This window comes from Zalophus californianus, chromosome 8, assembly GCF_009762305.2.
Source record: "Zalophus californianus isolate mZalCal1 chromosome 8, mZalCal1.pri.v2, whole genome shotgun sequence".
Classification (NCBI taxonomy): Eukaryota; Metazoa; Chordata; class Mammalia; order Carnivora; family Otariidae; genus Zalophus; species Zalophus californianus.
In genome coordinates this window covers 2,522,539-2,546,257 of record NC_045602.1, presented here as the reverse complement: position 1 = coordinate 2,546,257, position 23,719 = coordinate 2,522,539, and the positions used below count along the sequence as shown (strand labels likewise).

Sequence of the window (23,719 nt, the reverse complement as noted above, 5' to 3'; positions counted from 1 at the left end):
CTCCCGGGACCACCCAGGCCCGACTTTCTCCCTGACTTCCGGGAAATCGAGCCGGAAAAGCGCTGGGTACTAGGCCCCTAGGCCCCGCCCCGCAGGGCTTGCGGGGACACGCGTCACTTCCCCGCGCCGCCGCCGGAAGTTGGGTCTGTGTGGTGGTGGCGCGAGCCGGGGCCTGGAGGTGCTCGGCGATGGCCAGCTGTGAGCGATGACCAGGCTTCTGGCCGTGGCGCGCAGAGTTGCTTTGGCCGCCGTGCGCTGCAGCACCCACGGCAGCAGCGGTCTCAGCATGTTTTATGCCGTGAGGAGGGGCCGCAAGGCCGGGGTCTTCCAGACCTGGTGAGTGGGCTGCTGCTGCCCAAGGCTGAGTGCAGGGCGGCCGCAGGCGGCCCTCCGGACTGGCCCAGAGCTGGCGGCTTGCGGCCTGGGGTGGAGCGCGTGGGAGCCCCGGCCGGCCGGGCAGTGGGAGCCCCGGGCCGGCCGCCGCGCACCTCCGCTGACGAGGGCCTGCTGGTCCCGTCCGCAGGCTCCAGCGCGGTTTCATTTTTGCTGGCAATACCAGAAATGCCACCTGTGGTTTGAGGATGGCCGGGGGCCTCAACTTAATCCTTCCTTTTTGTTTCCGGGAAAGCATTTCCAAATGGTTTTTTATATAGTCAAACTCTGGTAATACCTAACCTAATCTTCCCTGTGTTTAAAAAGGGAAGTTCTTACAGACTAAATCTGGGTCCCTGTAACGGCGCTTTGAGGGGGCTTTATTATTTTCAGGTGTAGTTACTGTGGTCGGGAAGTTCTTGGGGTTAGTAAGTGACACAGGCGGGACTTGTATCCACGTGTGCTAATGCCGCGAGCAGGACGCTCCCCGCCGTACGGAAGCAGGGTTTATTTGTGTGCGTGCGGGCACTTGTCTCCCTTTGTAGCCATGCTACTGAGGCAGAAGCATCCCAGAAGCTCACCTTAGCTGTAATGGAATGATTGACAGGATTTCCTTCTTTTTTTTTATTAAAAATTTTATTTACTTATTTGACAGAGAGACAGACAGCCTGAGAGGGAACACAGCAGGGGGAGTGGGAGAGGGAGAAGCAGACTCCCTGCTGAGCAGGGAGCCGGACGCGGGGCTCGATCCCAGGACCCCGGGATCATGACCTGAGCCGAAGGCAACCTAACCAACTGAGCCACCCAGGCGCCCCAGGATTTCCTTTTCCAAGACCCCGAATTTCTAGTATGTTTTCAGATGGAGGAAACTGACATGCTGGTGTACTGTCTGGCTGGTACACAGCACCACAGGGTGAAGGGTTGGGCAGGAAACAAAATTACAAGCAGCCGTGACCGTTTGTCCGGTTGGAGCTGACAGCCCCAACCTTTTTCACACTATCCCCAATCTAAGAAAGGAATCTGTTAAAAAGAGGATGGGTAAGGGAGGAAGGAAGTAACATCGCACTCTGTTCCAGGAGCGAATGTAGAGCCCAGGTGGACCGGTTTCCTGCTGCCAGATTTAAGAAATTTGCCACGGAGGAGGAGGCCTGGGCCTTTGTCAGAAAGCCTGCAAGCCCAGATGGCTCAGAAGGTAGTCAACTGCTCTTATCACTATGGCGTTTTAACCTGTTCAAAACCTTGCATACCCCAGTGTCACTTGATCTGTATAGCTGTCTTCTAAACAGAAGATGTGATGATTGTTTCCATTTTTCTATTTTACAGATGAGGAAACAGGCAGAAAGTAGTTCAGCTTAATGGTTTAGCTTAGTGGTTTCTGTTAGTAACAGTATTAGAGATAAGCCGGGACTCCAATCTGATGTTCATTTGGAGTCCTCACTCTATTCAATTCTATGTTTTATTTATTTTTATTTTTTATTTTTAAATATATTTTTTAAGATTTTATTTATTTGTCAGAGAGCGAGTGCACAAGCAGGGGGCGGCAGACAGAGGGGGAAGCTAGCCCCCCGCTGAGCAGGGAGCCAGACATGGGGTTCCATCCCAAGACCCTGAGATCATGACCTGAGCCAAAGGCAGATGCTTAACCAGCTGAACCACCCAGGGGCCCCTAATTCTATCTTTTAAAAAATACTTGTTCTGTTATCAAATTGAATGGGCTACAGTTTTAAAGTGATGAATGTAGTTTGTTTCCTGGCATGCACCTGTATGGTGTTTCCTTCCTTATGGTGTTTAGGACAGGGTCCCACAATCAGAATTTCCTACAGTTTCACATGTTGCAGAAAGTATAATTAATTGAAGCTTAAGTCCCAGTATAAGGAACATCAAGTATGCAGAACTAAGGGTGACTGCTTGAGAGCACAAAATTTTTAAAATATAGTTAACCCTTGAACAACCATGAGTTTGAGCTGCGTAGGTAAACTTATATGTGGACTTCATTAAATTACATTTATCATATAATATACATTATAAATTTTCCTTAGGATTTTTTTTTCTTAAGATTTTATTTGTTGGGGAGAGAGAGAGAGAGAGAGCGAGCACAAGCGGGGAGAGGACAGGCAGAGGGAGAAGCAGGCTCCCTGCCAAGCAAGGAGCCTGATGTGGGACTCGATCCCAGGACCCTGGGATCATGACCTGAGCCAAAGGCAGACGCCCAACTGACTGAGCCACCCAGGTGTCCTTCCTTAGGATTTTAACATTTTCTTTTTTTTTAAGAGTTTTATTTATTTATTTGAGAGAGAGACAGAGAGCGCAAGCATGAGCGGGGGGAGGAGCAGAGGGAGAAGGAGAAGCAGACTCCCTGCTGAGCAGGAAACCCAACATGGCTCAATCTCAGGACTCCAGGATCGTGACCTGAGCCAAAGGCAGACATTTAAGCAACTGAGCCACCCAGATGCCCCTTAATAACATTTTCTATTGTCTATTACTTTATTGTAAGACTACAGTATATAAGACATATATAAAATACGTGTGAATCAACTGTTCACATCAGTAAGACTTCCAGTTAACAGTAGGCTATCAGTAGTAGTTAAGTGTTTAGGGAATCAGAGATTATGCTCAGATTTTCAGCTGAGCAGGGCGTCAGACCCCCATGCTGTTCGGGGGCAAACTATATATCTAACCTATTTTGAAGAAGTTGTGTCTCATTAGCTTTACTCACAAATATTTTTACTAGTAGATTAAGATGAGAGAATAGTTTGAATCCACTTTTTTCGAGCAGGCTCTCTACAGTCCCACTGAGATGCTCAAGCTTTGAACAGCTGCTCCTTTGGGAGGCCATAACAATTGCAGTCAAAGCAGAATTCAGGGCGAGGCAGTCATGCTTAGGAATCTACCCTGCCTGACAAGTTTCTGAAGCAGGGCAGAACCTCACTCACTGTGCATCTGCTTCACGCTGTCTCCCAAGCAGCTTTTAAGGAGGTTGTGATGTGACTGATACATTTTCTGCCCTGATGGAGAAATCAGTTTGGGACAGAAAACAAATGTGCAAGTATGGCTCTTGTCTTAGTTGGGTTCCTAATGCTTCCTTTTCACTGCTCTTTTTTTTTAACCAAATAGTAATTTATTCATACTTCGATTCTTCCAATAGAATAGAAGTATGTTTCTGTTTATTAAATACTCTTAAATCCTAAGGCAAGATAGTTCTTTATATCTGTGAATCACCTTTCTTAAAAGTTTACAGAGACCTCCAAGTTAGTGACTTATATATATAAATTGGAATTTGACATCTTTAATGTTCAAGAACTCTGTCAAAGCAAAAGTGTTAGCCCCTTTCCCAAATTTTCTCTTAATGTGACATATATTTTTATTTTGGGATTCTTGAGCTGTTTGGCAGTTACCATGATTTATGTAAACTGATTTGGGGTTAACTTAACCCAGTTTTGTGAAGGGAAAATTATCTGACAGCCTTGGGCTCCTTTTCCTTCCAAGTCTCATCTGTCCTTTAAAAACTTTCATTCCAATTTAACTTTCTCTGTTACTACAAGTAAAATCAATATTTGTATTGATATTAAACTTCTACAAAATTACCCTTTGACTTGTACTTGTGTTTTTGGGTTTACTTATGTAAAGTCCCTAGAGGAATATTTTTTCTTTTTAAAGATTTTACTTATTTATTTGAGATAGAGTGAGAGAGAGAGAGCACAAGCAGGGGGAGGAGGGAGAGGGAGAAGCAGGCTTCCCACCGATCAGGGAACCTGACGCAGGACTCCATCCCAGGACCCTGGGATCATGACCTGAGCCAAAGGCAGCCGCTTAATCCATTGAGCCACCCAGGCGCCCCCTAGAGGAATATTTTAAAGGTAAATACAGCAGAGTGGAAAACCAAACATTGCTCTCCATAATGGCTTCACTCAGATTTTGCCTAGATAACCTTTAGCAGTCTTCTGACAGGTGTGGGTGGAGAAGCTACTCCAGGCAGGGCATTCTGGCTTGGACCCATGTGGTAGGTGGTCAGTCAACATTGGAGCCCCATTTCTCCATCCCTGGTTCAGGGATGAGGTTAAAGTGAACTCTGTAGTGTTGGGCTTTATTATTATTTTGGAAATACAATTAGTTGCTCCTTCTGTGCCCCTATTCCCACTCCATAAAATGAGAATGTAGGAAAAGCTGCTCCCACATAACCTGAGAGAGTGTGTAAGAAGCCTTTGGGATTAATCCTGTGTCCCCTGGCTGAGCTCCTGAAGGAAAGCTCTGCAGCTACTGCCCTGAATGGACCCAGTCCTTTCTGCTGTTTGATTTCTACTTTCCTTTCTCAGTGTAGCCCACTGTCTGTTTACTTAAGGTCCAGTTACCCGTGCCCTCTCAACTTTCCTGGAGGTTCTCAACTTGGCATTGATGGAGTTGAAGTATCTAGAGTAGTAATAGCTACAAAATTCTAGTTCTTGTTTTCTTTCTGGGTTAAGAGTCCCTCAGATTGTCAAACTGCCCACCATCCCTGTAGGATTCAAAACCTTTGGTATCTCAGGGCGCCTGGGTGGCTCAGTTGGTTAAGCGACTGCCTTCGGCTCAGGTCATGATCCCAGGGTCCTGGGATCGGGCCCCGCATCGGGCTCCCTGCTCGGCGGGAAGCCTGCTTCTCCCTCTCCCACTCCCCCTGCTTGTGTTCCCTCTCTTGCTGTCTCTCTCTCTCTCTCTGTCAATTAAATAAATAAATAAAATTAAAAAAAAAAAAAAACAAAACCTTTGGTATCTCTACTATCTCTGTCAAAACCAGACTTCTACTTTAATAGAAATGTTGTCTTCATATTGCCGTTAATCAAGCTTATGGAACAGTAATTTCATAGAACATCAAAATCTGACACGGTGTGGACTGTCTTAAGTCATATCCTCTATAGGGCCACAGACAAAGTGTATGTAAGTCTGATTTAGTGATACTAAATCACTTACTGAATTTCTGGATTCTTAAGCATTTCATGTTATGTTTGTTTTTTCTGGGTTTATGAGTAGACTTGATCTTTCAGGGACAGAAAATAAGCATGAACAAGAATCACAGGTGAAAGTCAACAAGCGACTCCGTGAACCCTTGGGTGGAGAGGAAAACGCAGAGCCCTGTGCGAAGCATGCGAGACAGAACACAGAATCCGTGCCTTCAGTTAACAAAGACTCGTTTTCTTACATGGGTATCTCTCTCTTGGATTTTTAAGTTTTCCATATAATAATCATGAAAATAAGTGTAAGAACTTTTCCCACTTAATAGGGGAAAGTTGAGCTAATGTTTAGCCTTCTCATTCTCATCTGAAAAGGTTATTTAAAAATTTCTAAGGTTACTATTTTATAGTTGATCTAACTGTGCAGAATTATTAAAACTTTGGACATTCATCAGAAAAGCATTATGTGGCCTGCAAATGAAAAACATAGTAATCTTTTGAAACCCTAGTATTCTCTTGTGCACACAGCATTTCAGGTCACTATGAGAAAATGCAGAGGCTTCAGCTTCTTCAAATAAGAAAGGGCCTGGAGGGCACCTGGGGTGCTCAGTGGGTTAGGCATCTGGCTCTTGGTTTGTGCTCAGGTCGTGACCCTAGGGTCAAGCCCCCATGTTAGGCTCAGTGCTCAGCAGGGAGTCTGCTTCCCCTCACCCTCTGCCCCTCCCCTGCACATGTGTTCATGCGCTCTCTTTCTCTCTCTCAAATGGATAAATAAATCTTTAAAAAAGAAGAAGTAAGGGCCGGACAGAGCTCTTTTTTAGAACCAGTATCTTAATACCATTTACATTTAGCCTTTGCAAAACATAAATGATTTTACCTAGTCCTGAGAAGCAAAAGAGTCTGAATTTTTCCTCTACCTTTAACTCCAGGGATAGGTTTATATTTAGTGACTTATGGTATATAAATTTCCTTTTTGTTTTTTGCACGCATGAACAGAAAATAGGAGTAAGCTTTTTTTTTTTAGTAAGTAGGATTTTTATATAAATCAGTGTGTTTGGAGGTTCCAAGTTTTCTCCAAGAATAAGCTGTCTTATAATTCAAGGAAAACCAATAGAAAATATTTTTTGTTAAGCTGTATTAAAACTGTATAAATCAATTTTGCAGTTACGTAAAAAAAAACAATATTCTGGATTTGGTTCCTTGCCAGTAGTCATCAGAGCACATATGTGTGGAGTGATTGGGTGATGAGCCATTTCCAAGGTACTAACAGTGGCTTGAAGTACAGTGTCATTTAACGCAGTGCCTGATAGATTGAGACCGAATTCAGTGACCAGAAAGGTTGTTGTGTGGATGGTGTCAATTTCGGTTGAACCAAGGATTCTTGTCCAACACCCATGTTTTCCACACTCCCATCCGCGTTCTGGCTAGGAACGTGTTCTTTAACATCCTCCCTCCTCTTCCCTTTGCCTCTGCCTTGTCCAGTCTGTAATCCTTTTGAGAAACAGCGCAAAGCCTCTATTTGCCCCCATGGCCCTACTCTTCAAGATCTGCCAACCTGACCTCTCCTGCCCCCCTGCTAAGAGTGGTCTAGTCATCAGTGGCCTTAGAGTGGCCTCATATCAGATCTCTTCTACCTACTTCTTTACAGCATTGGTATGTTGGTCAGACCCTCTTTTTTTTTTTTTAATTTATTTACTTGACAGGGAGAGACAGAGTACAAGCAGGGGGAGCAGCAGAGGGAGAGGGAGAAGCAGGGTCCCTGCTGAGCCCGACTGGGGGCGGCGGGTGGGGGGCTGCTGGCTCGATCACAGGACCCTGGGATCATGACGTGAGCCAAAGGCAGACGCTTAACTGACTGAGCCACCCAGGTGCCCCTGACCCTCTGTCTTGATGGAAAGAAGCAAAGACAGGACCATAGTTTACTAACAGCAAATATACTAAGAAAAAAAAATTAGACCAACATTTGTCAGAGGACTAGACCTTCTCGCGGACAGGTCCTTATCGTGCCAAGGCACTGCTTGTTTGCCAGGGCTCACACTCACAGCTCCTGGGAGTGAGTGTGAGCCCTGCCCCCCACGGGGAGAGGGGTGGCGGCCCCGTTCTGACCTCTGCAGTGGGGGAGGCAGCAGCAGCTCTCACTGCAGGGGGTTCTAGGTTCACAGAATGACTGCTTTTACCCTAATTTGCCTGTCATGCAGAACCGAAATAGGAGTGCATGCTAATCAGAAAGGGTCAAGGGCCCCTGTGTAAGGAATCGAAAATGTGCTCCTGGACAGAAAATAGAGATCCCACTGCACAGTACTTGGTCAGTTTAAAATGTGAATGCGGGTTTACTGAATTGGGTGCTTTGGATGCAGTGGCACTCAGGAAGTCCCCTCTTCCAGGAGAGTTTGTCGTTGTCTACACTGACGGCTGCTGCGTCAGCAACGGGCGGAGGAGAGCACGAGCCGGGATCGGCGTTTACTGGGGGCCGGGCCATGCTTGGTGAGTAAACAGGGTGCACCGCGTGCTAAAACTTGTCGAGGGGCCGGGCCATGCTTGGTGAGTAAACAGGGTGCACCGCGTGCTAAAACTTGTCGAGGAGTGGCGCAAGGGCCTCCGACTGTGCGGTTAGCTTTGGCACAGGGAGCGCAGGACCCAGTCATGGCGACACTGACAGCTTTGCTCTTCAGGATTAAAAGACCCCGGCATTGCTTTCTTCACCCTGGATCTTGACGAGTCTCTGTGTCCCACTGGTGACATCTTCTACCAGAATGACTTCCCTGCCCCCTGGGAGAGTCACATGTCTCCTGTGGGATGGTTTTGGCAGGGATGTCCAAGGTCACCAGGCCTGGAACCTGTCATGTCCCCACGACTCTTCTGAGGATGTGTGAGCTTAGAGGCGACTCCTAGTTTTTCACCAGGCACAAGGCCAGGGTGATGCAAGGTGTGATCATTCAGATACACTGGGCAGCCTAAAATTCAGTGTAGAAGAGGGATTTGAGCCTGTGAAGTGGCCACATCAGTGCTGAGCTTTGTCTCCAGCATTTGCAGGTGCCCACAGCAGTGTTGGCCATAATGTAACATAAACTGTTCAGTAACAGTAAGACTTTATATTTCTCTCGACCTGTGGTCTACGAAGTTCTTTCCCTTTGATATCTCATTTTAGCTTCAAACACTGTAAGAGGTGGCGAGCTTGTGTGGTACTGAGTGTCTGCGGGCTTAGCCCTCACCCAAGACCACACGCTAATGTATTTCAGGGGCAGAAATAAAAGTTTGCTTTTGAATTCTGGCCCAGTATTCTTCACAAGACCATCCCATGGTGCTTTTCCGTAAAATGTTAGTGCTCTTGGTTTGATTTTTAAAGACTGTATTTTTGTATGATGCTTTCATATGTCAAAAAAGTGTATCAAGCCTATCGTCCATTGAGAAGCTTAAGGAATCACTTTGAGAATTAGCTCTTTTAATTGATTTCATTTTCCTTTGTATTGTTTTGAAACCAGGAACGTAGGCTTTAGGCTTCCCGGGCGGCAGACCAACCAAAGAGCAGAAATTCATGTAAGTTGTCAGACACATTTCCCACTGAGAGTAAGTCCATCATAGCAGTGACCTGTGTACACCCTGTGTGCGCAAGATACTCAGAGTCCAGAAGAAACTTGGTTTGGGGTTACTAATGACTCTGACGGATAGGAATTTTCCAGAAAAATTTTAAAAGTTACTTCAAATATGTGTGCAAGCAGAACTGTATGTGTAGCATTATTTCACACAGAGCATATAATCATTACAGTTAGCTCAGAAAAAGAATGTTTAAATGGTGAAGTGATTTTGAACATCATTAATGTTGAAAGTTGAACAGTTTCTATAGCATGATGACTGACTCGTTTCTTCAAGGCAGCCTGCAAAGCCATCGAGCAAGCAAAGGCTCAAAACATCAAGAAGTTGGTTCTATATACGGACAGTATGTTTACTATAAATGGTAAGCTGTTACATTTTACTTCTTCTAGTGTTTTTCTAGTAAACATGAAGGAAAATAGGTCTTTCCTTTCCCTGTAGGAGGTATTGTATCAGGGCAGGACCCAAATGGTAAATGAGGACAGTAGTTGGTTTGTTGGGTATACAGAGAAAGGTGGGGATCGTGGAGCTCAGTTCTGCTGCTCTGGAGTTTGCCACATAGACGTGTCTTTGCCAGGCTCCTAAGATAGGGCAGCAGGATAGATATGTCCCTGCTCTCGTCGTCCTTTGAGTGTAAACATGCATGAGTAACTTAAGGTGGCGTGCTGATGGCTCCTTTGAGAAATAATCATGTTTAGGACACGGGGAGGGGGGTTGAAGAGGCGGAGGAGGCGTCCTCTTAGGCTGGGAGCTGTGGGTCAACACCAGTCCGAGCAAAGGGACAAGCAGAGGAGTGTGCCGGGTCTGTACCTCCTGTCAGAGTACAGCCTTTGTGGGCCAGTGGCAGGTGCACACGCCACCTTGAAGATGAGTAGAGCGGGTAGAAGAGGGAAGTCTGGGAAGGGAGAGCAGGACGTTCAAGCTCTGTGGGCTGAGTGTGCACTTCCTGTAGGTATCACTAATTGGGTTCAAGGCTGGAAGAAGAATGGGTGGAAAACAAGCACAGGGAAAGAGGTGATCAACAAGGAGGACTTCATGGCGCTGGAGCAGCTCACCCAGGGCATGGACATCCAGTGGGTGCGTGTTGTCTGAACCAGTCCCGTCACATGGCTGTGAGGACCAAATACTCGGAGAGGGGAGAGAGAGAAGGTGGGGGAGGGGGGCAGAGAGAGAATGTGGAGCCCAATGTGAGGCTCTGTCTAGCGACCCTGAGATTGTGACCTGAGCCGAAATCAAGAGTTGGACGTTTAACTGACTGAGTCACCCAGGTGCCCAGGACCAAGTATTCTAAATTAACTGGAGAGATTAGTGCTTTCTGTAAGTGATTTAATGACTTAAGTTAAAGTAACCGTTTACATGAAATTAATATCATAGTGCGTATTAGAAATTGGAACACATTTGAGTCTTGACTACCGTATGAGTAATGCTGCTTATCGTTGGTGTGATTGTGTGTAGAACACACTGTTGGGGCAGCGTGACTGAGGGGTGTTCAGTATTCCTCACATTGTCTTGGTGGTGCTTAGGAGTGCCTCGTCTGGGCTCACCTTGTTGCAGGATTTCTTTTTCTTTAGTGCCCACGGTTGTGGTCATGCCACTTTGAAGAATGAAGAGGTAGACCAGATGAAGAGTGGTGGGCAAGAAAGCAAAGTTTATTGAGTGATAATACAAAGCTCCCGAGGAGGGAGGGGACCTGAGAGGGTTGCCACGAGAGTTTCTAAGTCTAGGGGTTTTTATGGGCTTGTTGGCGGGCTGTTTTAATCTGATTAACCCTCCTCGCGCCTGTCACCCAGTCAGGTTTTTGTCATCTATCACGTGGGAAAGGGTGGCAGGCTCCTTCCAGGGTGGTGTAAAATCCTTTTAATGGTTGTTTCCCCCTGGTGGAGGGCGGGGGGGCTTGTCCCTGCCCACCTTTCTTCCCGCTATTCTTCATTAACCTCATCACCGTTAAAGTGACTTCATGATAGTCAACCTGTTGGTTTCTTTGGAACCAGCCATAATGTCAAAATAAAACTAATTTACAAGGTATTTTGTTAAAAATGAAGTGTGATAAGACTTTAGTGACATGACTTTTTTTTCCAAAATGGAAATATTTTTCTTATTAATAGATAGTTTTTATTGAAACTGTTTTTTCAGGGGGTGCCTGGGTGGGCTCAGTCGAGTGTCCGACTCTTGGTTTCGACTGGGGTCATGATCTCAGGGTCCTGGGTTCAAGCCCTATGTTGGGCTCCTGCTGAGTGGGGAGTCGGCTTCTCTCCCCCCCACAGCCCCTCCCCCCTGCTCATGCTCTCTCGCTCTATCTCTGTCAAATAAATAAAATCTTTAAAAAAAAAAACTTTTTTCAAACAATTCAGAGCAAATTAAACTGCAGCCATTTCTTAACCCTATATTGCTCTTCCGCCTTAGGACCACTGAGAACAGCTTGGTAATGTAAGGTTTAAATCTGCCCTTCAGCAACGTAGATGTAAACAGTGGTTAAATTACAGAAGTACACGCCTGGGTGGCTCAGTGGTTAAGCGTCCGACCCTTGATCTCAGCTCAGGTCTTCATCTCAGGGTTGTGGGATCAAGCCCCACGTTGGGGCTCTACTAGGTGTAGAGCCTACTTAGTAAAAAAAAACAAAAACAGATCACATAAGTATATCTCCTCTTTCTGACAGCACTTAAAGAAAATAAAGTATGTGCGTTGGATATATATTTGTCCCCATCTATACATATGTATGTTTTACCAGGAAAACTTTCCAAGTCCCATCATTAAGGTGGAAAAAATCGATAAAAACAGTACAGTTTGTGGAAAATCAAAATGGGATTTTTGTAAATGCCTGCATTGCATCAGTCCACTGGGCATACATGTTGTGCCATTTGTAAGTGTCGGGGGGAGGGGCCTTGGGGGGAGGAGCGTTCTCCCGCTCCGCCCACTGGGAAGTCAATGAGGATGTATTTGTGTGTTGCGTGTGTAAAAAATCAGTAAAGATAAAAGGAAAAAAATTTATTTAACAGATGCATGTTCCTGGTCATTCGGGATTTACAGGCAACGAAGAAGCTGACAGATTAGCTAGAGAAGGAGCTAAGCAATCTGAAGACTGAACGAGGTAATTTTAATTCTTGGAAAAACTTGAGTGAGTGACTATTTTCTTACCATTCCTTACTGTTGTGAAAAATAAAATTTGCAGTAGATGGGCAGAAACAACTTGCAAAAGTAAATCAGTCATTCTGTGATATCCTGTGATAAAAAGTCATTAAATTATAATAAATTGAGCATCCTTCGAGATTTGAGCATTATTTGCAATTTCAGCATTATGCTTTATTGGGTTTGACACTGTTCTCATTAGTTTTATTGTAGTCTGGACAGAAATTTTAGGACTTTTAATAAAGCATGAATACAGTAGTGGTTTAAAAATGCCGACAAGGTCTGGAAGCATTCTGAAAGTGTTCATTTATCTTCTAGTTGGCAGGATTGAGTCTCAGAATGTTCAGGTTGACTTGTACGTACCCGTGGATTAGAGCAAGGCAGTGCTCCCTTGGTGGCTACAGCCCATGCCAGGGCCCACGCCTCAGCCAAGGGAATGCAGGCTGAGTCTTAACTGGCTAGCACCCTTGTACAAGGCAAGCCTGCGCATAGCCCTGGCTGCTTGACTGTTGTATAGAAACATCTGACAGAGCAAGATGCATAAATAAATCTTTTAAGATGTCTTTGGCTGTTTCTGTTAAAAGCACTATGCAAGCTGGGGCCCCTGAGTGCCTCAGTCAGTTAAGCGTCCAGCTCTTGATCTCGGCTTAGGTCTTGATCTTAGGGTCATGAGTTCAAGCCCCACATTGGGCTCCATACTGGGTGTGGAGGAGCCTACTTTAAAAAAAAAAAAAAAAGCACTATGCAAGTTAAAGTTTGATATGATCATTTTTTTAAAGATTTTATTTATTTGAGAGAGAGAGAGAGAGAGAGCCCAAAGGGGGGTGAGGGTTGGGGGAGAAGCAGACTTCCCCGCTGAGCAGGGAGCCCAACGTGGGGCTCGATCTCAGGGCCCTAGAATCATGACTCGAGCCGAAGGCAGACACTTTGACCAAACCATACAGGCGCCCCAATTTTTTTTTTCTACTATTTTATCATAAAAAGGTATAGAAAATGACACGAATGTTCAGCTCATTGAGTTTCGGTACTATAAGGTGAATACCCTTATGACCACCACTCAGGGCAAGAACTAGAACTTTGCCAGACACCCCAGAAGGCTCTCCACGTGCTCCTCCAACCCGAGCCCCTCCCTCCCTCCAAAGTGAATCCTAACTTTTATAGAAATGACTTCTTTGTGTTTCTTTATGGCAATTGAGCCTCGCCTACTTTTTTTTAGACTCGCTATTTCTGAAGCCTCTTTAGTGCCTGTATCGGTCTCCTTGTAAGGTTTACCTGTCGAGGAACCTGGGCCATCTGTCCTGTTGGTTCCCAGCGTCTAGATTTGCCACACGCATTCTCCTGGCACAGTCCAGCATTTCCTTCTTGCCTCTGTACTTCCTGCAAATTGGCTGCTGGACCCAGAGGCTTAATCAGAGTCAGGTGCCACACCTTTGGCGAATGATAGATGGCCACGTGGTTTCATCAGCGGGCATAGGCTGTTTGCATTTTTCTGGTATTGGCGGCTGCTGGTGCTCAGTGCCTAGGTCTGTTAATGATTCAGAGGTTCCAAAATGGTGATATTCTGTGATTTTGCTTATATTTATTGGCTGGGATGGTTTTAGAAGAAGATGCTTCCTCTCGTCTGCTGTTTGGTTACCCAGTGGTAGTGTTCATTTAGGAAAGGCAGGATAAATGCAAAGTAAATTAGTTCCCTGTCATCCTTAGAAGGTGGCCACTTAAGGTTTTTTTATTTATATGTTTTTATAACACTTATGTGTCATGAACTCATCTACTTAAGCCTGTTGGATAGGTTTCAGGTCATTGCAATTTTTATCTTTATTGAACGCAAATTATAGCTTCTAGGGCTTGTAGGAGGGGGGCTCTTCAGGTTGGCTCTTTATTTCTTTTGATACTCATGTATGCACACACATGCACTGAGCACACCTGTACACAGGTGTACACCATAGGCTCACAGTCCACGCATGCACACACACATACATGTACAGACCATTGCACGCATGTGCACCTAGTCATCAGTAGCTGCATTGCAGTCTGGTGTGTCAAGGTACTCTAGACCCTTCTTGTACTTTTCCTGCTCCAGATCTGGAATTGCCTATTTCTCTAAGAATCTCTAGTTTCTTTCTCTTTCTTTCTTTCTTTCTTTTTCTTTCTTTCTTTCTTTCTTTCTTTCTTTCTTTCTTTCTTTCTTTCTTTCTTTCTTTCTTTCTTTCTTTCTCTTTCTTTCTTTCTTTCTTTCTTTCTTTCTTTCTTTTTCTTTCTTTCTTTCTTTCTTTCTTTCTTTCTTTCTTTCTCTTTCTTTCTTTTCTTTTCTTTTTTTCTTTTCTTTTCTCTTCTTTCAAGTTACATAAGCTCTACACCCAAGTGGGGCTTGAACTCACCACCCCAAAATCAAGAGTCACATGCTCCTCTGACCGAGCCAACCAGATGGCCTAGAATCCCAATTTCTTTTAATGGCAGAAAAGGTATTTCAAATGCTTGGTGCTAGTCACTGTGGGGTTGGTCATTGCTTCTAGGACTTTTCAGTGGACAGAATTATAAAGCATACACACATGTACACACATTTAAAGATAAAATATTTGAGCTCATATTGATATTTCCAATAGAAACTCAGGATTTCAGAGTATTGAAGTCTTTGGTGTTATGTCTGTGTGTCCTACACAGAATCCCGGGATAGATGCTCCTTAATTACGCTCTTGCTTTATCCCACTGCAACATGCAGTATGTGGGTACTGATACTAACGTTCTGCTGTGCTGGTGAAACAGCACTGGATGTACGTGGTCGGCCATCACACAGTAAAGTCTCCCCCTTACCCTCATTTCATCTCTCTTCTGTGTATTCAGTGGTTACACAGCCAGCGTTTGGTCAGTGTCATCTTGGAACCATACTCCCTGAGTTCCCCACGTTGACCTTAATTTGTTTGCTCTATGTTTGAAATCAGTTTTGTAGGGTATGAAATCCTTGGCTCCCATTTTCCTTCCTTGAGTGTCTGAAGTATTTATTCCGGTTTTTTTCCAGCATGAAAAGCCCAAGGAGTCTTTCTTTCTTTCTTACAAGTCATGTCCCCTTTTTCCTTCAATGTCCTGAGATTTGGTATCCCTGCTTCTCCAGCCCGTAGTTGTGTTAGACTGTGCCCTGTGTTGGTTGCCCTGGGTCAGTGTTTGCAGGAGCACGGTCGGCTCTTTGTGTGTGTACGTTCACATCTGCTGTTTCAGCAGCGTTGCCTGAACTGCGGCTTAGTGTTCTGTTTTTCTTGCTTTGGCCTTCTGTTTTGGGGGACCTTAGTATCTCTGTGTTGAAATCTGATTTGTCCATTCTCTGTGTTTTCCACTTTTTCTTGAACGTCTTTCATCTCTTTTTAAGTTTATTTTGTTTTTTTTAAAAGTTGTCTGCCTGTTGATGTCCCATCTCTAAAGGCATTATTTGTCTTTGTTTGCTCTTGAGTCTCTCATTTCTGAAACTAATTTTCTTGTCTCTCTAGTTTCCTTGAATTCTGTCACCTTATTTCTGACATTTTCTCATGCCGATGTGTCATTCTCCCATCTTGGATCTTATCTTTTGATGTTTCGAAGCAGTTCATTTTGGTCTGTTCGGTGGTACGTCTTTCTGGCGTACCTTGCTGTATGTAGGGCGTTTGTTCTGCTCCTTTTTCTTTTGTCTTAGCTCTCTGTGGGATTGATACCTTACCGTCGCTCATTTTCCTAGACATTTAGTTCCGGTAGTTTTTCCTCACTTCACAGAGTTCTCTTTTCTGTTGAATTTTGAATCATGCTAAAAATACGGCGGCTAGCTTCCAGAGCTCTCCCAGCTCTGGCCCTGCTGCACCTGCGTCGAGTCCTCCTTCCTCCCCACTGTCCCTGTCCTGCTGGTGCTGGCTCTGTCCCCACCACCTGGGTCCCTGCGGGGTCAGCTGCGGTGGTTCTTGGGCTCCACGGCTCCGGCCCTCAGACCTTCTTAAAGTGGGTCCCTTGCACCCATTCACCGCCAGGGTAGGGACAACGGTCCTGCTCCAGCCACCGGCCTCAGGCTGGCCTGCCACACTTTGCAGTGGACACCTGTTGGCCCCTTTGGAGTGTCCTTTCAGAGGTCAGGGGCCCAGGGACCCCACTGTGCTTTGCCCCACAGGTGTGCAGGCTGTGTTGGGCAGGCCCTGTCCTTCATATATCCGTGTGTCAGCTTTTTGGAGTCACCATACCGTTTTGCTTTTTAACAGCTTTATGGAGGTGTGCTTGACGGACAGCAAATGGCACATGTGTAAAGTGAACTATGGATTCCCCTGTGATGTCCCCACCAGAACTGCCTATCACCCCCTGCCAGGGTTTTCTCATACCCCTTTGAAATCCTTCCCTACCTGACCCCATCCCCAGACGACGACCGATCTACTTCCTGTCACTATAGATTAATTTGTATTCTCTAGGATTTTATATAAATAGAGTCCTACAGTATAAACTTTTAAGTCAGGAGCTTCTTTCACTCAGTGTAATTATTTTGGCATTCACGCATGCTGTGTCTGTCAATAGTTTACTCCTTTTTATTGCTGAGGAGTATCCATTATATGGGTGCACCACAGCTTGTGTGCCCATTCTCCTGTTCATGGATATTTGGTTGTCCCCAGTGTGGGGCTGCTGTGAACATGTATGTACTCGTCTTTTCCTGAACGTGTGCTTTTATTTCTCTTGAGGGGAATGGCTGGGTCACGTGGTAGGTGTGTATTCGACTTTAAGAAACACCAGCCAACATCTTCTACCATTTTACTTTCCCATCAACAGGGCAGGAGAATTCCAGTGTGCCCCCCATCCCTGTCAGTGCTACTTGTCGCCTAGTTTTGTTACAGACGTCTGTGGTTCTGTTTCAGGTGAAGATTTGGGAGGATCCAAAAGTGCTCTTACTGTTGCCACTACCCTCCAAAAATCTGATTTTTTTTTTTAATTGGGCAGTTCCTCTTTATGTGCCCAGGATTGGAAGTACAGAGATGAAAGATTCTGCCTTCCAAAACTTTCCAGTGTACTAGGGGATTTGCACAAATGCAAGTAATATCCATACAGAACAGGAAGTGCACGGAGCTTGAGGTAAGATGAAGCCCAGCCACTTTTAGTGAAAAGGGGAATAATAAAGGTACAGGAAACTCCTTCTTACTAACAGAAAATATCTTATTGATTATGTAAAACCAGCTGCATCGGGGCATCCAGGTGGCTCAGTCGGTTCAGCGGCCAACTCTTGATTTCGGCTCAGGTCATGACCTTAGGGTTGTGAAATCGAGTCCCACATCAGGCTCTGCGCTCAGTGTGGAGCCTGCTTGAGATTCTCTCTCCCTCTCTCTCTGTCTCTCAAAACATAAATGAAAAGTAGCTGCATAACAGCTTTAGAAATGTGTCACTCTGTCAGCTTTGTCAAGGTCAGGACTACAGTATGGAACATATGTTCTGTGTCATGGAATACAGAAGCTTCTCAGCTGCAGCTCCTCTCAAAATACGAGCTTAATGCTTTGCAAGTGGAGGCTGTTGAATTGTAATTTGTAGCTTCCACACCAGAGCGATGAGGTCACTCCCTTGTTGGGGTTTGAGAAAATCGAGAGGATCTGTGCAGTCTCTCAGGTCAGGCACATGAAATACCAGCTAAACAAAACCAAACCAAAACCCCAGTTCTAGCCGTTGGGCATCTCTCATTTCCATTGATGTTTATCCCCAGACAAGCCTGGGGCCTTCAAAGGAAGACCTCGGCCTCCATGTCTAGATGTCTCGCTCATACTCATGTTCTGGTAGTTCTGGAACAAGGACGGGGAGCTGCACAGTAACAGCCCCTTCCCATGTACCCTGCTGAGCGGACCCGCAGAACCGGGTGAGAGCAGGCCATCAGCCCAGAGCGTCTTGTGGCGCCGCTGTCAGTCGGTCTGCGGCTCTGGCATTCATCGCCGCCTCCAGCAGGGGGGCACGCAGGCGAGGAGCTCAAGGGCAGGGTGCTCCCGTCGGTGTCGTGTCCCCGGTGCGTGGAAGGCATTCAGATACTTGAAGAAAACCTGTGCCAGTTTGTGGAAACAGCTGTGGTTCTTAATTGTCCGCCAAGGGGATGAAAGGGAGAGAGAGAGAGAGGCACAGGACCACTCTGGTCTGAACACTGACGTGAGTTATGATTTTGCAAAGAACAGCTTTTATCAAAATATGCCTGAAAATTAGGATTCCTCCCTGGTGCTTTCTGGGGAGCCACGGTGGAAGGAAGGGTCCTAGATGAACACAAACAGGATCAGTTAAGTGGGAGAGAGGACTGGCAGGTGTCAGCCCTGCCCCCATTTTATAAGCTCTATTTCTTAATCCCAGAGGTACACAAGAACTTAGTATAAAGGGCAGGAACTCACCAGTGGTGTAAACAGAGCCTAAGCTAGGACTCAAAAACCATTAACCATAAAAGAAAAGTAAAGACTATGTAAAAATCAAAAAATTATGAACTGAAAAGGCTTTATTTTTCATTATTATTTATTGTTTTTTTAGAGAGAGAGTGTGTATGCACACAGAGGAGAGGGGCAGAGGTAAAGGGAGCGAGAGAATCTTAAGCAGGCTCCACACCGAGCGCAGAGCCCAATGTGGAGCTCATTCTCACGACCCTGAGATCATGACCTGAGCCAAAATCAAGAGTTGGATGCTTAACCAACTGAGCCACCCAGGCGCCCCTTGAACTAAAAAGACTTTAAAAAGCCATAAGCATAGACAGACTCAGAAAAAAGTTTGGAACTGCTATGACATGAGGCTGATTCCTCTGATACATAAAGAACTTGTGGGAAGTGAGAAAACGCCTAATGATAGAAGAACGGGCCAGTCATAAATCACTCAGGTGCACATGCCCTCGAGCAAGGAAAAGATATGCAGCTTCACTCCTGAGAGCATGCAAATTGACACTACACTGAGACATCATTTTTCTGTATCCTATTAATACCTCGTAATGCAGGATTTATTAGCAAAAATCCAAAAGTCAGTGAGGCTGCTGGGAAACCATGCACTTCTGTGCTATGGTGGCGAGCACAAAATGGAAAACAGTTTGCCCTGTCTACTGAAATGATGAGGGCGCTTACCTCTCATCCGTCCTTTGCCACTTTTTGGAATTTGCACTGCAGATACGCTGGCAGACACCCAAATAAAAGACGAGGTTTATAGTATCTGAAAAGGAAACGATATTGGGGCTCGCCAAAGTGGCCACGGGCAGCTCACAGTGGGTCTCCTGACCCCTCGAGAAGCAGAGCACGGAGGGCTTGCAGCATTTTGTGCAGGAGGGTGGGATATGACCTTCGTGCTGGAGCACCAAGAGGGTACCCTGAGGGGGTGCGAGGCGGGCAGGAGCAGGTGCAGGGAGGACACCTCTCCATGCGTAAACCCCTGCATGTTGTCTTGATTTTGAATCATGTTGGAATACCTGCTCAAAAATAAAACAATTTGAGAGGTCTGTTTTCCTAGGAAACGGGAGGGAATGGTGCGCTTGCCTGAAGGACTCCTGCTGGCAGAAAGCCTGGTCCAGCGGGGTTGGGGCTCGCTGAGGTTTTGAGTGTGGGCCTCTGTGTTCTCACCCACATGCACTGGAGCCACACAGGCTCCTCAGGCCCTGGTGTCCTTTGTACTGGGAGGCACAGAACAAGCACAGTCCCTCTTTTAGGGACACAACCTGCTTTATCTAACATTTGAAAACCCAGAGGCCAACACCTGAGTCCGAGCTATGATGGGCTGAATGACCGTGCCCCCCACCCAAGTTCCTCTATTGAAGCCCTAACCCCCAGTGTGGCTGTATTTGGAGATGGGGCCTCTGAGGAAGTAATTAAGGTCAAATGAGCTCACCCCCTCCCTGCTCTTGCCACTGGGAACAGAGGAAAGGCCACGTGAGGACACAGTGAAGCCAGGAAGGGAGCCTTCCCCAGAAACCCAGTCAGCTGATACCTTGATCTTGGACTCTGGCCTCTGGAATTGTGAGAAGTAAATATTTTAAGCCCCCCCCCCCCCCCACCCATCGGTGGCATTGTGAATGGCAACCTGAGCTCGGTCCCCAGTGAAGGACGGCCTGCTGAAGTCCAGTCTCCTCCTCCCTTTGGGGAGGCAGTGAAGTTGCAGTCTGGTCCTCTGCCCCTCAGGTGCTGGCTGTCCTCGCTGCTGGTCACGGGGCCTGCCTTACCCCACCCCGGAGGCAGTGTGCGTGCTTCTGAGACTGCTCTGTGAATGTGTCAGTGAGACAGCTTTGCCTTGTTGGGTGACAGGTTTTCCTAAATGGAATTGTTAAGCTCATAGCATCCACATCGTTTGGCTGAAGCCCAGAAGAACAAAAATAAAAATTAAGAAATAGAACTGTAGAGAAACAAAATTATTACTCCTGTATGTGGTCTGTGACTTTTTTTTTTAAACCAGAAAAATGTCTATTTATTTAGAGTCAGGAATCTCAACATTGGTGGCGACTTCCTTCTCTGTGACAGGCCCTAGTTAGTTGATTGATCTTTTGAAAGTTATGCAGATAGACTTTCAGAAAACTAAGAGGCAGAGATCAGTGAAATGAGTACTTTCCAGCAAGTCCTTGTTTTCCATTTTCAAAGATAGGGACTGATAAGCACCAAGCGCCTTTCTGGTGTCTGGGCCTCTGGTGGTGACCTTCCGCTTTTTGTTTTAAATACCTGAGCCGCACATGAAACCTGTCTTGAGGCCGACCGGAGTGACTGTGGTCAGGCTTGGAGGACCGGACGTGGGGACCCATGCGCTGTGAGCAGTGACAGCGTGACTGCCCCCTGCACTCTGTCAGCAGAGGCCTTCAGAGCACTTGGAGAGTCTGGGCACCTCTCACTCCTACCTCTGAGCCCACTGTGGGCACACCTGCTCCGGCTGCGTGAGTGCCGGAGCTCCTGACAGGTCTGCCCTCTCCCACCTGCCATGCAACAGCCGCAACGTCCGATGACATCACTCCCCTAGGCCGCCCAGGCCTCTCATGTCCAGCAGCCCCAGGCCCGGGACTGAGGGCACCATGTGTGCTGGGGCCAGCTGCTGAGAGGCCGCCTGTGCCCTTGGGACCCCGTCTGTGACCTGCCCCGTGCATGGGTCTCCAGGGGCTGCCTGATCCCTCCCACGATCTCTGCACAGAGCTGCTGGTGGGCCAGGGGCCCTGCCCAGCCGCCCAGAGGGCCTAGGGGTCCATCTCTTGGGACATGCTCGTAAGGGACTGTGGCACCTCCCTGTCAGCCAGGACCCAGCACCCTAGTGTGGGTAAAGGCACTGCTGGCCGGGCCCTGAATGGCTGCACTTTTGACAAAGGGTCTAGTGACCTTTCTTGGCTCTGGTGTGTTCTGTAAATAATCTTGTTCAATTTTTAGTTAATTCTCAGGGCGCCTGGGTGGCTCAGTCGGTGAAGCATCCCAACTCTTGATTTCAGCTTAGGTCATGATCTCAGGGTTATGAGATTGAGCTCCATGTCAGTCTCTGTGCTGGGCATGGACCCTGCTTAAGATTTTCTCTTTCTCAGGGGCGCCTGGGTGGCTCAGTCGTTGGGCGTCAGCCTTCGGCTCAGGTCATGATCCCAGAGTCCTGGGATCGAGCCCCACATGGGGCTCCCTGCTCCGTGGGGAGCCTGCTTCTCTCTCTCCGACTCCCCCTGCTTGTGTTCCCTCTCTCCCTCTCTCTCTGCCAAAAATAGATCAGTGACCTTCACAGACACCAAAGAAGGTACAGAGATGGCAAGTGAGCACAGGAAAAGACGTTCCAGATCACATGCCATCAGGGAAATGCAGATTAAAATCACAGTGAGATAGCACTGCACACCTGGGAGTGCTGGCCACAACCCAGAACTCTCACAGCTCCAAACGCTGGCGAGGATGCGGAGCAACGTGAGCTCTCTTATTTGACAGAGAGAGAGGGAAAGAGGGAACACAAGCAGGGGGAGCAGGAGAGGGAGAAGCAGGCTTCCCGCCGAGCAGGGAGCCCGATGCGGGGCTCGATCCCAGGACCCTGGGATCATGACCTGAGCCGAAGGCAGATGCTTAACGACTGAGCCACCCAGGCGCCCCAATAAATAAAATCTTTAAAAAAAAAAGATTCTCTCTCCTCCTCTGCCCCTCCCCCCGAGTTGCACATGTGTGCTCGCTCTCTCAAAAAAAAAATCTTGGGCGCCTGGGTGGCTCAGTTGGTTAAGCCACTGCCTTCGGCTCAGGTCATGATCCTGGAGTTCCGGGATCGAGTCCGGCGTCGGGCTCCCTGCTCGGCAGGGAGTCTGCTTCTCCCTCTGACCCTCTCCCCTCTCATGTGCTCTCTCTCTCTCTCATTCTTTCTCTCAAATAAATAAATAAAATCTTTTAAAAAAAAAATCTCAGGGACTTTCTTAAATGTTTACACATGCTAAAAATCTCTCTGATCACCTCAGTATTACTGAATACTGCTTTTCTTTCCAGAGGAAGCTCACCAGATCTGAAGAGTCTTACAGAGGATGGCAGGACTTTGTGAAGACAGAAGACTGCAAGAGGAGTTTCAGTTGGTCAGGAAACGGATTTCTCACTCAAAAACCTCCCTCCCAACCTCAGCAAGCCTGCCATCCCCTCGGAGCAGAGGACTTCATCCAGAGTCTCCCCAATGCGGGCATTTGTCACTTCCCGCAATGAGAGCAGTTCTTGTGGGTTTTTGTGTGTTTGTTAAAATGTGATGGGGAAGTCCTGCATGGAGATTATTGGGTGGCAAGAGAATGAAATGTAAAAAGAGAAATTGGAATTAAAAAATTTAAAAGGTTATGTGGCTCCTCTCCCCATAATACCCCAAAGAAGCACATCCTTTATGGTTTTGGTTTTTTTAATATTTTATTTATTTATTAGGGAGAGGGAGAAGCAGACTTCCCGCTGAGCAGAGATCCCAATACGGGACTTGATCCCAGGACCCTGAGATCATGACCTGAGCCAAAGGCAGACGCTTAACGACTGAGCCACCCAGGCGCCCCCTTCATGTTTGTTTTGTTTTGTTCTGTTTTGTTTTTATTTGGCAGAGACACAGCGAGAGAGGGAACACAAGCAGGGGGAGTGGGAGAGGGAGAAGCAGGCTTCCCACGGAGCAGGGAGCCCGAATGTGGGGCTCGATCCCAGGACCCTGGGACCATGACCTGAGCCGAAGGCAGACGCTTAACTGACTGAGCCACCCAGGCGCCCCCGCCTTTATGGTTTTTATTAAAAAGGCTCTGAAAAAGATTCTTGGATCATTCAGTTAGGGCTCCTTGGCCACCACATTGTCATGATTCAGCATGACCCATGTCTTTTCCTAGGGCTATGTGGCTGACCCTCACTCAGGAGGGCATCCGGCTGGGGCTCACTGCTAGTCACAATGAATTTGCTAGGCTTCACATAGGACCTCTCCATGAACGACATCATGAACTATGTGTTTGGGGGACGTGATGTCTCTCTTCCTACTAACTCCCTGTGGTACCTGTCCCTTGAATGCACACCGAGACATGAGAGCTTAGGGTCTCCTTACCCTCTGCAATGAGGGCAGGAGAACAGTTTGTCCAGAAGGATGTCATCAGAGGGCCAGTTGTTGGGTCATCTACTCTAAGGGAAGGCACCCTACTTTGTTCTGTGATCCCCAGAGAGAGAGGCAACTCCAGGCCAAATGTACTGTGTGTGTGTGTCCATACTGCTTTTCAGAAAACTTGACACAAGTTTGCCATTTTTCCAAAAGAGTACCTGTAATGATGCACCCTTGCTAATAGTAAGTCTTCC

At 46.8% G+C, this 23,719-nt stretch overlaps 1 protein-coding gene across 4 annotated transcripts; it reads left to right on the top strand.

Moving 5' to 3' along the window:
• The first annotated feature begins 117 nt into the window (after nt 1-117).
• On the top strand, nt 118-22,742 carry RNASEH1 (ribonuclease H1). 4 transcript variants are annotated; one of them, XM_027623319.2, is made up of 9 exons: nt 119-336; nt 1,449-1,564; nt 5,391-5,549; nt 7,655-7,781; nt 8,780-8,834; nt 9,168-9,252; nt 9,841-9,965; nt 11,885-11,976; nt 22,412-22,742. In XM_027623319.2, the coding sequence occupies exons 1-8, from the start codon at nt 206-208 to the stop codon at nt 11,969-11,971; spliced, it is 885 nt and encodes a 294-aa protein (XP_027479120.1). In that variant the 5' UTR covers nt 119-205; the 3' UTR covers nt 11,972-11,976; nt 22,412-22,742. The 4 variants fall into 4 exon arrangements, with proteins under 4 accessions (XP_035584857.1, XP_027479120.1, XP_027479123.1 ...); XM_027623320.2 differs by having other exon boundaries at nt 121-336; nt 7,682-7,781; XM_035728964.1 differs by lacking the exon at nt 11,885-11,976 and having other exon boundaries at nt 118-336; nt 7,682-7,781.
• Nucleotides 22,743-23,719: the final 977 nt, after the last annotated feature.

Coding starts and splice junctions, on each gene's coding strand:
- RNASEH1 (XM_035728964.1), top strand. CDS start 206: ATGACCAGGCTTCTGGCCGTGGCGCGCAGAGTTGCTTTGGCCGCCGTG. Junction 5,550..7,681: donor AGACTCGTTTTCTTACATGG/GTATCTCTCTCT, acceptor CCCCTCTTCCAG/GAGAGTTTGTCGTTGTCTAC. Junction 9,253..9,840: donor CAGTATGTTTACTATAAATG/GTAAGCTGTTAC, acceptor CACTTCCTGTAG/GTATCACTAATTGGGTTCAA.